Genomic DNA, 12,465 nt, shown 5'->3' with positions numbered 1-12,465 from the left:
ATGGTAGAGGACTGTTAGGTGAAATGGAAAGAAGAGAAAGGGGGAGTATTCCATGAGGGAACAGCGTGTGCAAAGGCCTCCAAGGAACCCTGAAACAGAAAAAGAACATGTCCCTTTGCAAGACCTGAAAAGTTCTATATGCTAAAATAGAGTGTGGCAAGGCTAGCTATGTATGCACATGGGCCAAGTCAGGTGAAGCTGATAAGAATTTTGGACTTGAATCTAAAAGCAACAGCAATCAGCACTTTTGATAGGATTGTTCCAGCAATGGAGTGCAAAAGAGATTAGAAACAGACAACAGTAGATGCCAGGAGAACAGCTAGAGGTCCTTTCATAAGATTTCAGGCCAGATATGATGGTACTATAGACAAAGGTGGTGACAGTGAGGACAGACAAAAGAAATGAACAAATGAAGACATTTAAAAGAAGCCAAATCACTTAGAATGTATCATCAGAATGTGGGGAATAAGGATGAAGGATGAATGGAAGATGATGTTCAAATGTTTAGTTTGGGAAATGAGTTGGGTGGTGAGTGCTACTAATCACTGAGAAGAAACAGGTTTAACAGGAAAGCTTTGGATTTTACTTTTTAGTCTGTTGAGGTTGAGGCACCTTTGAGGCATCCAAGTGACAGGTTAAGTAAGCAGTTGAATACATACATAGGTATGGCCCTCAAAGGTATCTTTGTGGAAACATGGCCCTGGGGCTGGTCTACATACAGCCCGAACTGAAGCCACTGTGAGTGGATGAGATCATGCAGGGAGAAGAGGGTTCAGGGCTGAGTCCGAGACAACCACTTCCCTAACACCTGAGGGCTGGGAGGAGTCAAAGATGAAAAGGAACCGCCAGACACAGGAGAAAAACCAAATCTGGGCGTCAAAAACCAAGGAAAAGAGTGTTTCAAGGAGGGTCAACTGTGCCTAAAGTTGAGGGGTCAAAAAGAATGAAAAATAAAACTGGGGAGAATTCTAATGAAGATGATGAGAAGTGCAGGAAAGCAGAGAGCACCCATTCAAAAGGCTTAACTGAAAGAGGAGGAAATGAGAGACGGAAAAAGCCAGGGCCGCACATGTGAAAACTAGAGTCAGGGAATATGTGAGGTGTTGGTTAAATCAAGGAATCTAGGATAGGAAAAAATGAGAACGCAGGGAAGAGTATAGACTGGGAAGAAAATGGAGAGTCCAAGGGACAAGAAGTCTTGCTAACATCGAAAAACAGAAGGGAAGAAAACTGGAATAACAGAAGGTCATAGGAGAGTGGGATACTGAGGTGCCCTGTCTCAGAAGTGGGACAGGGGCAAGCGATGGGAAGGGTTAGCCTTCAACCAATGAGAGGGGGTAGAGTACAAAGAGGGCAGAGTGACAGTGAGAGCCCCAAGGACAGACAAGTTAGGAAAAGAAATGACAGGGTGTCGGCTAGGTCGTGCACGTGAACACGCAAGCACTCGGGAGCTGACGACAGAGAGAAGAGGACAGTGACAATCCAGACACCTAAGCCTAATGTCGAGGAGATCCCAGAAAGCTGGAAGGCTTATGGTTTTATGATATAGCTAGATATTACGACCCTCAAACAAGAAGCGATTTTTATAAGATGTGGAGCTAAGAGAATGCCAACCCACTGGGGCAGGGCAGCTTCTACTCGAAAGAGCTGCAAGGTAAAAGTTCCTCAGAGGGGAATAAAAACTAGATCAGTACAAAGAAAGAATGTGAGGACTGTTATAGGACCAAGTTAGGGATATACAGATTTTTTTTTTTAAAGACAACAGAGGGAAACTACTTCAACATAATAAATGCCATATGTGAAAAGCCCACAGCTCACATAATACTCGCCGGTGACAGATTCCAAGCTTTTCCTCTGAGATTAGGAACAAGATAAGAATGCCCACTCTCGCCACTGCCATTCACCACAGTATTGGAAGTCCCACAGCAATTAGGCAAGAAAAGACATAAAAGGCATCCAAATTGGAAAGATGGACTAAAATTATCTGTTTGCAAATGATGATCTCACATGTAGAAAACCCTAAAGATTGCACTGAAAAACAAAAGGTTAGAAAAAACAAATTCAGCAAAGTTGATAAATACAAAATCCCCATGCAAAAATCTGTTGCATTTTTATACACTAACAATGAACATTCTAAAAAGGAAATTAAGAAAATAATACTACTTACGATAGCATCATAAAGAATAAAATATTCAAGACTAACTTAATCAAGAAGGCAAAAGACTTGTACACTAAAAACTACAAACCACTGCTGAAAGAAATTAAAGAGGACACACATAAGTGGAAAGATATCCCAAGTTCATAATTGGAAAACTTAATATTGTTAAAATGTCCATACTACCTAAAGTGATCTACAGATCACTATTGAAATCCCAGTGGCATTTTTTGCAGAAACAGAAAAATATCATCAAATTTATATGAGATCTCATGAGACATCAAATAGTCCAAACAAACTTGAAAAAGAACAAAGTTAGCAGATTTACACTTCCTAATTTTAAAACATATTACAAACCTACAGTAATCAAAACAATATATACTGGCATGAAGACAGATGTATAGAGAAGTGGAACAGAATACAGAGCACAGAAACAAATCTGTGCGCATATGATCAAATGATCTCCAACAAGGATGCCAAAACTACAAAATGGGAGAAAGACTAAAAATGAATTGAAGACCTAAATGTAAGACCTAAAACTATCAAACTTCTAGGAGAAAACATAGGGGGAAAGCTTCATGGCCTTCAAGTTGGCAATGATTTCTTAGATATGACCCAAAAGCAGATGCAACAATAGCAAAAACACACAAATGGGATAACAGCAAACTTTAAAACTCTGTGCATCAAATGATACAATCAACAGAGTCAAAAGGCAAGCTATTAAATGGGAGAAAATATCTGAAAATCATATCTCATAAGGAGTTAGAGAATGCCTATAACTCAACAACATAAAAACAAATAAACTGATTTTTTTAATGGGCAAAGGATTTAGCCATTTCTCTGCAGAAGATAAACAAACAACCAACAAGCATATAAAAAGATATTCAACATCAGTAATCATTAGAGAAAAGCAATTCAAAACCACGAGATGCTATATCTCGCCTGCCCATTAGGATGGCCCCATCAGAAAGACAGAAAATAATTAGTGTTGGTGAGGATGTGGATGGAGTAACTGGAGCCCTTGTGCAGTTGGTGGGAATGTAAAATGGTGTAACTGATATGGAGGTTCCTCAAAAAAATTTAAAAATAGAACTACCATATGATCCAGCAATCCCACTTCTGAGTATATACCTGAGAGAACTGCAAACAAGATCTCAAAGGCAGCTGCATACCCCAGTTCATTGTATCAGCATTATTCACAACAGCCAAGAGGTGGTAGCAACCCAAATATCCATCAACAGATGAATGGATAAAGAAAATGTGGTACATACATATATACATATAACAAATATTATTCGGCCTTAAAAAAGAAGGGAATCCCACCATATGCTACAACAATGAACTGTAAAGACATTACACAAAATGAAATAAGCCAGTCACAAAAGACAAATACCAGGTGATTCCATTTACACAAGGAATCTAGCAGTCAAATGAACAGAGAGGAGCATGGTTTCCCAGAGCCCGGGAGCGGGAAACAGGGAGTTGTTCCGTGGACAGCTTGTTTTGCAGACGAAAGTTCTGGATACCTACTGCATAACAGTGTGAGTACACTTAACACCACTGAACTGTCTACTTAAAAAAATGATTAAGATATTAAATTTTGTTAAAAGAAAAAAGAAAAAAGAAAGAATGAGGCTTTGGATGTGCTGGAGACGTGATGGGACTACACTGACAAGATGTGATTAAGTGCCTCTAATGACATCCTGAACAGGGGACCTGGATGTTTCCTCAAATCTTCACCTAGTAATAGAAACAATAGTAATACTCAGTGGAGAGTGGTTCTCCGATTGAGCTTGGGCTTGCCAAGGCCTAGACTGGGTGCTCGTGCCAAGAGAACCCTAATTCCTACCATGGCAGAAGGAGCTGTTAAAGAGAAAACCCCCAAATGGCTTCCCTTATGCCCATGGTACCTAATCTAGATTTCACACTTGATCTCACTGCAGTTTCAACCTCTCCCAGAAACATAATCATAATAAGCCAGTCTGGAATTTTCTGGTCAACAAGTAATTTGTCACATGGCCCTCTCCCTCCCCCAGATAGCAGAGGCAGGATTAAACCCTTCCCATTCTCTTCCCCTCCCCATCCCAACCCTGCAAAAAATATCCTGGACCAAAAAGAATGCTTTCTTGTGTTATAGCTCCCTCGCTCCATGCTTCTTCTATCAAAACCTTCCATTTCGTACAACCCCTCCGAGCATCCGAGCTGCTAGACGGGGTGCAGCTAGGATTTGTGAATCTCTGATTTGTGAATCTCTGAATAAAGCCAATTAGATCTTCAAATTTACTCAGTTGAATTTTGTTTTTTTAACAGAGCCTTTCCTTGAGGACTCAAGTGTAGTTAGAAAAGGCAAACACCATATGCTTCAGATTCCATTTGTTCAAACCTTTCCTCTACCCTTTTCTTTTTTATATATTACCAATTATGCTTCTCGGGTCTGTGCTTTCCATACTAGCTAATGGAATTCAAGTGCTTAGAGTTGAGAACGCTTAGAGAGGGGGAAATGTTATATTTTCTCTGCAACTGCAAAAATGACACACCGCGCCCTGGCTGGTGTGGCTCAGTTGGTTGGGCGTCATCCCATGCACCAAGAGGTCACCAGTTGGATTCCAGGTCAGGGCACATGCCCGGGTTGTAGGCCTGATCCCCAGTAGAGGGCATGCAGGAGGCGGCCAATCAACGTTTCTCTCTTACATTGATGTTTCTCTCTCTCTCTCTCTCTCTCTCTCCCCCTCCACTCTCTCTAAAATCAATGAAAACACTAAAACATAAAATAAAATAAAACTAGACACTGTGCTGCATCACAAGACGATCCCTGACAGTGGTGAACTGAGGACATTCACAAAAGCATCAGTGTGAATCTCCTTTCTCATGTGGAGACTTCATTACAAAGCCTAACTGCTCTGTCTTCTGTTTGACAAGGCAGTCATTTAAGACACCTGGATTGCAGAGAGACTTGCTATATATTTAAGATAGCCCTTAATCCCCCAAAAGCCTATAAATTGATTGGCTCTCTTAATAACCTGTATAATTTTTATGCAAAAACTCTGTTTATTTAAATCTTATTACCATATTAAATCAGAAGAGGAGCTCAGGCACTTTCTCCTCCCTCTAGGCCGCAAGGTTAATAAAACCAAGGCCTCTGTTGAATTCCTTATTTAAACAAAAGGTTTGAAAGTCTTTGTCTCATTCAAATTAACCCAGGCTAAAGGGATAGATGAGGAAAGTCACGCGGGTTGGAGGAAGCAGATTCAGGAAGTGTCCAGCAACCAGAGTGATGAGAGATCAAGAGGCTATAGTAAGGCCCTGGCTGGTGCAGCCCAGTTGGTCAAGCATCATCCCATGTACTCAAAGGTCACTGGTTCTATTCCTGGTCAGGGTATATACCTAGGTTGCAGGTTCAACCTCCCAGTGGGTATGGGAGGCAACCGATCGATGTTTCTCTCGCTCCCTTTCCCTTCCTCTCTAAAATCAATACCAAAAAAAATATTTTTAAAAATACAGGCTATAGGAAAAAACTGAAGGAGTGTAACCCCAAGGAGACATGAGTTCCCGTCCCTTCCCATCTCGTAACTATAATCCATATCCGCTGTAGCTCAGTGTCAGTGGCTCTGCTTAGTTTCACTTTATAGAACCAGCTACATTAAGGAGCTTTTGCCTTTGTGGTTTCATCACTTAGTTTTTCTTTCTACGCTACAATGTTTTATAGAGATAAGCACAGCTGAACAAGATTTTAACGTCAGGCCCTTTTAGACGGTTTGTTGTGGGAGGTGAAGGGGGGTGCTCTCAGATATTTACCAGTGTTTTCCATACAGCCAATGGCCTCCCCATGTCAGCAGGCAGATTCCAGCTGTAGTTTTCTTCCAATGATTTCGAAGTGTTTTAAAGAACACAGTCATCTTCTAGAGATTTGCTAGGTTATAGAGGCAGAAAAAGAAAAAAATATATACATGATTATCCAAGGTCGGCATGTAGAGTCCTCCTGACACTATCTTCCATTCATTCATCCTCTCCATGTACCCCTTCCCTCCCTCTTTTCCTTCTTCCGGCTTCTCTAGCCTCTCTCCATCTTCTCCCTTCTAGTCTCATAGTCTTCACCTTCTCACCTGCCCGCCTACCTTTTAAAATTTCTGCCTTCACTTCTTTCCACCTAAACGACACTGTTTCCTCCGACGACGACTTTTACCTCATCGTATTAGGAGGCAGGAGGGACAGAAAGCGAAGAAGGAAATCCCAGGCTTCCTGCTTTTCCTTCCTTCTTAAAGTTACTGTAAGAGTATTTGTCAACCACACACACACAAAAAAAGAGTATTTGTCAACCTATTATATGTATATAATAAAGACTCAACATCAACTTAGTAACGTAAAGCGCTTATTCAAAACAGAAAACACTAGACTCTCAAGAGGAGAATAAGCCGAGAACACGCACAGAAAACTCAATGAAGAGGAAATGCACAAGGCTATGTAAAAATGTTCAATATCCCAAGTAATCCAAGACCTACAAGTTACAAAGAACGATCACTGGTCACCCATAAAAATCAACAACTTTTTTAAAAAAATGCTCACATTCACTGACGACAAAAATGAGATACACTCTCACATAGTCCTAGAGGGAAGGTGACTGGGCCAACTTCACTAAAAAACAAAGAGACAACGCACACCCTTATGCTGTTTGTTTTCTTCACGGCACCTATCGTCTGATGATCCTCACTTGCTAATCTATTGGCTCATCCCGCTGGACGTCAAGTCCAAGAGAGTGAGGACTTGACTGTTCAGGTCACTGCTCTGTCCCCAGTGCCTAAATCAGATCTGGCACATAATACCCCTGCAGTGAGTAACGGCTGAATGGGATGGAGTTCAGGACAGGCGACCCCAGAATAGGGCACCTTGGCATATTGAATAGTTTAAGCTGAAGGAGTCTAAGAAAATAGAATTGGGAAGGTCACTCTGACCTCCTCCCCCACCTCCCCTACTAACCTGAAACAGGTCAGAAAACCCTCATGAGAGAGGTGCCCTCCTCCCCCACCTCCCCTACTAACCTGAAACAGGTCAGAAAACCCTCATGAGAGAGGTGCCTTCCATATACCTAGAGGAAAGGAGCATCCTTCTCTCCCAGACGAACGGATGCCAAGAAGAATCCTAACAAGCATCCTGTTGCTTCCCATTCACGGCAGTTCCCTCCTACCCCTTACGCACCATGTTCCTCCACGCCTCGTCAAACCCAGCACCAAGTACTCAGGTCTATTTGTTTGGGTCTTCGATTTCTTTTAAAGGCTCCTATGTCACGTAAAACTTACATTAAACACACGTGCATGCTTCTCTCCTGTTAATCTCTGGCAGGTTAATTTCCAGAGCCAGTCTGGGACCCTAAGAGGGTCAAGCAGAACTTTTTCCTCCCCTACATTCAAGTTTTCTTCACTAAGAATTTTTGCTGAGGTAGGGAACAAAAAAACCCTCAAAGTACAATGTTAAGTAAAATCAGCAGGCTAAAAAGCTATATATAAATGATATTATCCCAATTATGTCCAAACACAGATATAAATGGAAAAAATACCAATAGAAATAAACACACACAAAAATTTAAGTAGTTCCCTCTGGGTTGCGGGATAATGGGCGGCATTTATTTTATTTATTAAATTGCAATGTATTTTTTATATTTCCTAAAGTGAATATCAATCACTTTCTAAACAGATAAATATTTAAACAGAAATGTTTTTATGACTATTTGTGCATGCGGTAAATAAACCAAGCAAAAAAAAAAAAAAAATAGCCCTGGCCGGTTTGGCTCAGTGGTTGGAGTGTCGGCCTGTGGACCAGAGAGTCCCAGGTTCGGTTCCCTCTAGGGGCACGTACCAGAAAAAAAAAAAAAAAAGCTGCTTTCACTGAAGATTCTAGTTCTTTTATTACTGCCTTTAACCACAAAACAAAGGCTCTCTTCTTCACCGAACTTTAATCCGGCTCCTGAGCTCTGTGCTGGACTAGGCCCAACCTTGGGCTTCCCTCTGCCCTAACAGAATCCAATTTGAGCAAGAATCCTGTTAAGTCAGTTTAGCAAAAACACCTCATGGATTATCCAGGTGGGCCCAATGTATCTGACCACCCTGGCCTGACTGGCAAGAATTCTGCTGAGTCACTCTAAGAGTCCTCCTTATCCCTGATAGTCTAAGTAACTGTTCCCTTACTGACTTCCACCTTGGGGGTTCTTGGCTATCAACCCCCATCCGTTCTTGGTGGAGTCCGAGTTCAGTCCAATCTCTCTTCCCTACGCCAGGATGCCCACTGCAGTGGTCTCTACATCCATGGAGACACCTTCCCCCACCCCATGAATAAAGTCTGCCTTACCATTCTTTAACAAGTGTTACTAAATAATTTTTTTCTTTAACACCGCCATTGGTTAAAATTCCTCTGGAGGCAAGAAACATCTTTATCATCAGCAACAATGAGACCAGTGCCAGAAAGCACAGCTTCCCATGAATCAGGGACACAGTCAGGCTGGTCCATAATGAAAGCCAAAGGCACATTTGATAACAGACTGGAGGTGACAGTGGTACATGGCTGTGCATGGTTGGGGAAGTCTTTCCAGAAGGCGTGACAGTTACATTGAGTCTTGAAGAATGAGGAGGAGTGCCCGGCTGGTGTGGCTCAGTGGCTGAGCATCGACCCATGCACCAAGAGGTCACAATTTCGATTCCAGGTCAGGGCACATGTCCAGGATGTGGGCCCAATCCCCAGTGGGGGGCATGCAGGAGGCGGCCAATCGATGTCCTCTCTCGTCGATGTTTTTATCTCTCTCTCAAATCAATAAAGAAAAAAGAAAAATTAAAAAAAAAAAAAAAAAAAAAAGAATGAGGAGGAGTTACCAAAAAGGAGTTAAAGAGACTGGTGAGTACTAAGGCATAAAAGATACCAAAGTATGTTCAGGAAAACACAAGTAGGTAGTCGGGTACAGATAAAGAACAAGGTAAATATGGGAAAGCATCTAGAAAAAGGCCTCTCAAATACTAGTATAAAGTTGCTAAAATGCTGAGAACTTTTGTAAAATGCAGATTCTTGAGCATTACTGTCTCCCCCTCACCCCCCCAGGAATATATGCTTAGATAGAAGGAGGGAGGCGGAGAGGGAGGGAGGGAGGCGGGGAGGGAGGGAGGCGGGGAGGGAGGGAGGGAGAGAGAGAGAGAAACATCTATAGCTGCCTTCCTCACACACCCTGGCCAGAGATTGAACCTGAAACCCAGGCAGTGCCCTGGCTGGGAGTCAACAGGCACACTGGGAACCAACAGGCAACCCTTTGGTGCAAAGGACAACGCTCAACTAGCTGAGCTACTCCAGCAGGGTGGGAGATTCTGATTTGTTCTGGTTGGGCTGTCACTGTCACTTTTAACAAGTACATCCAAGTTCCTAACGGAGGTCAGCACCACACCACACTCTGAGAAACAGTGGTTGGGAGATAAAAGATGGGGCAGGTGGAGGAGGTTCAGAAAAGATCAGGAAGAACCTTGAATCCATGCTAGAGACTTTGGATATTATGTTGATGATGAAAACCTTGAAGGGGTTTAAGCAAATGAGTGAAATGATTATATGTGAACTGTAGAAAGATCACTTTGTAGCAGAATGGAAAACAGACTGGAAGAAGCTGAACTTAGAGTTAAAGAGAGCCAGTGGGAAGTTACTACCATAATCTCGAGTTACCAAAAGGAAGGAAGGAGTGATGGACATGGAGGATGGATTTGGGAGATCTTTATAAAATAGAATTTGGCAGCACTTGGTGATCCACTGATTGGAAGAGGTGAGAGAGGAGGAACCAAGCCAGGTTCACACCTGGGTGACTAACTGGATAATGAGTTCAATTATTAGCTTTGGAGTGTAGGTTTGTGGAGCAAGGTAGTGTGTGAACTTTGGGACATACTAAGTTTGAGATATCTGTAGGGCATCCAAGTAGAAATGATCAGTGAAGGTCTGGATTTAGCAGTTTGAAGCTACGAGAAATTGTCTGGGTAGAAGATACAGATTTGGGACCCTTGGCTATGAAGGAGGTCAAGTTTGAGTGCAAGTGAAATCATCTGAGGGTAGAAAGGGAGAAGAATCTAAGGGTCCCTATGTCTGCTTAAAGGCCATCCATGATGTGGTAAATAATTAATATATTACAAAAATAGCGGAAATATACAGGCTCCCCTGTGTATTGTAACGAGCACTGACTAGTTCAAGGGTCCTGAGGCCTAGATTGCAGGCCGAGCTTTGTCATTTACTGGCCGTGAGAGCCTGGGTAAGTCATTTAGCCTCTGCCTCTCTGTCTTCATTAGTAAAATGAGGACACACCACCTGTTCTGATGAACTCATTAGGCTGTAAGGCTCACACCCGATAGGGCTGTGGATGCACTTTCCTCATTAGTAAAATGAGGATACACCACCTGTTTTGATGAACTCATTAGGCCACAAGGACCACACCTGATACGACTGTGAATGCACTCTGCAAATTTTTCTATAAGCATCTAAGTTGTCATCCCAACATGCAATATAGTCCCTAACAATGTATGTACTCCTTCCACGTCCCCAACAGAATTCTTCCGCAATCTCAGTAAAAGTCTACATCTTGTATGTTCTGATGAACATCTCTTGCCTGAAGAGCAGGGTTTTGTCGCCCAGCCCCCGAAGAACGGCCCACATCTAGCTTAGGCGACCTCCTCAGCTGTCAGGCGGGGGTTCCCTCGCTCGGCCCCGGCCCCCCAGGCAGGTCCTGTCCACGCCCCTCTCGCAAACAGAACCTGGCGAAGCACCTGGGATGAATGGACCAATCCATCGATCAGAAACTCTTCGCCGCATTTCGCAAATGGCTAAGCCGAGGCCCAAAGGAATCAAGTGGGTAAGGGTCACACAAGTTCGCGACAGCTCTGGGACCAGAACCCAGGCCAGCGGACTCCCTCCGTGACCCCGGGGACCCCGCCATCCGCGCGGAGCCCTCCCCAGACACGGGCGCCGGGCCCTCGCGGCGCCGCCCGCACCCGCGGCCCCGACGCCGGGTCCCCACGGCCCAGCGCGACTCCCGCGCCCCCCGCGCCCCGGGCCCGCCGCTCACGCCTCGTCCCAGCCGCCCGCGCCCGCGCCGGCCCCGCCGTGCTCACCGCCGCCCGTCCGCTCAGCGCCCCGCCTTCCTGTGTGCTCCCCCAACACCCCTCCGCCCGGCTGCGGGAAACCGCCGCCCCGCCCTCGGGTTCCGCCCGGGCCCCTGACGCCGGGAGGGCGCGGTGTGCAGGGGCCCACCCGCCGGTGCCTTCATCCTTCCTTCGCTCTCATCCACCCGTCACCCAGCGACGTATATGGAAAGCCTACCGAGGCGAAACTCTCGGGCCTGGCTCTGCATCGAGAAAAACTCTAGGAGCGGGGCGACTTTAGACAGGGAGAAAGGCCACAAAGACAATGGAACAGGTGACAGGAAGGGGCCGCTGGGCAGAACTGTTTCCAGTTAGGCTGAGCTAGGCCTCCCGAGGGCGGGTGACTAATCTGAGCCGGAGGGGAGGAGGGATAGGTCCAGGGGAACGGAGAGCCCCGGGGAACGGCCCGTGCGGAAGCCTCAGGGGGGGCGGGGCGGGGGCAGAGCGGTGCAGCCCCGGAGCGAAGCTGGGGTCCGTGGAGCCTGGGGGGTGGGCAAGGCGGCCCCGGTAAGGAGTGCAGACGCGCCCAGGGGGATGGGAAGGCGTTGGGAGGATGCAGACGGGAACCACGTGATCTGGGTCACATCGTCAACCTCTCCAGCCACATATGGTGAATAGAGTCTAGAAAGCTGCAGAGAAGCCAAGGCCAGTGCTAAGCATCCAACAGCAGTTCTAATTCTCAGTCCCCCTCCCCATTCCCATTTGGTGTGGAGACCAACCCAGTCAGTCCAGGCCTCTTCCTTCCATCATTCTGTCTACCCCACATTTGCTAGGTGTGGTGTGAGGCCCCGGGGATGCGTCTGTATGCAGCTCGCCTCAGGTCCCTGCCCTTACAGAGCTTGCAGCCCGGCTTCCCCACGTACAGGCTGCAGCGCGGCTCAGCTTCGCCCTCCCCCAGTCCCGCTTCCTGCGCGCCCTTCTGCACAGGTTCTGAACACTAAACACGGTGTGTTACACTGAATCAATCACACACACACACACACACACACACACACACAGCCGAGATGTCCGTCTTAATCCCTGGAACGTGTGAATACCTTACAGGTGTGATTAAATTAAGGCTCTTGAGATGGGAAGTTTATCATGGATTATCCAGGTGGGCCCAATGTAACCACAGGGGGCCTTATAAGAAGGAGACAAGCAATGAGACATGAGAGAAGGCAA

The 12,465-nt window shown here is 45.2% G+C and overlaps 1 protein-coding gene across 4 annotated transcripts in view; it reads right to left on the bottom strand.

Moving 5' to 3' along the window:
* Positions 1-11,571, bottom strand: part of AGK (acylglycerol kinase) — an 84,825-nt gene extending 73,254 nt beyond the window's left edge. Inside the window, exons 1-2 of one of the 4 annotated variants that reach the window (XM_036247329.1) lie at positions 11,480-11,571; positions 5,951-6,065 (exon numbers count right to left, since the gene is read on the bottom strand). In XM_036247329.1, coding sequence (XP_036103222.1) covers positions 5,951-6,051 — 101 coding nt within the window. In that variant the 5' untranslated portion in view covers positions 6,052-6,065; positions 11,480-11,571. Of the gene's footprint in view, positions 1-5,950; positions 6,066-6,270; positions 6,416-11,225; positions 11,249-11,271; positions 11,305-11,479 lie in introns of those variants that run through there. The other 3 variants (XM_036247330.1, XM_036247331.1, XM_036247328.1) reach the window with 3 other exon arrangements.
* Between the last annotated feature and the right edge of the window lie 894 nt (positions 11,572-12,465).

This window comes from Molossus molossus, unplaced genomic scaffold (genome assembly GCF_014108415.1).
Source record: "Molossus molossus isolate mMolMol1 unplaced genomic scaffold, mMolMol1.p scaffold_m16_p_7, whole genome shotgun sequence".
Taxonomy (NCBI): Eukaryota; Metazoa; Chordata; class Mammalia; order Chiroptera; family Molossidae; genus Molossus; species Molossus molossus.
Note: the sequence above shows the minus strand (reverse complement) of the source record. Positions and strands in the feature narration are given on the sequence as shown.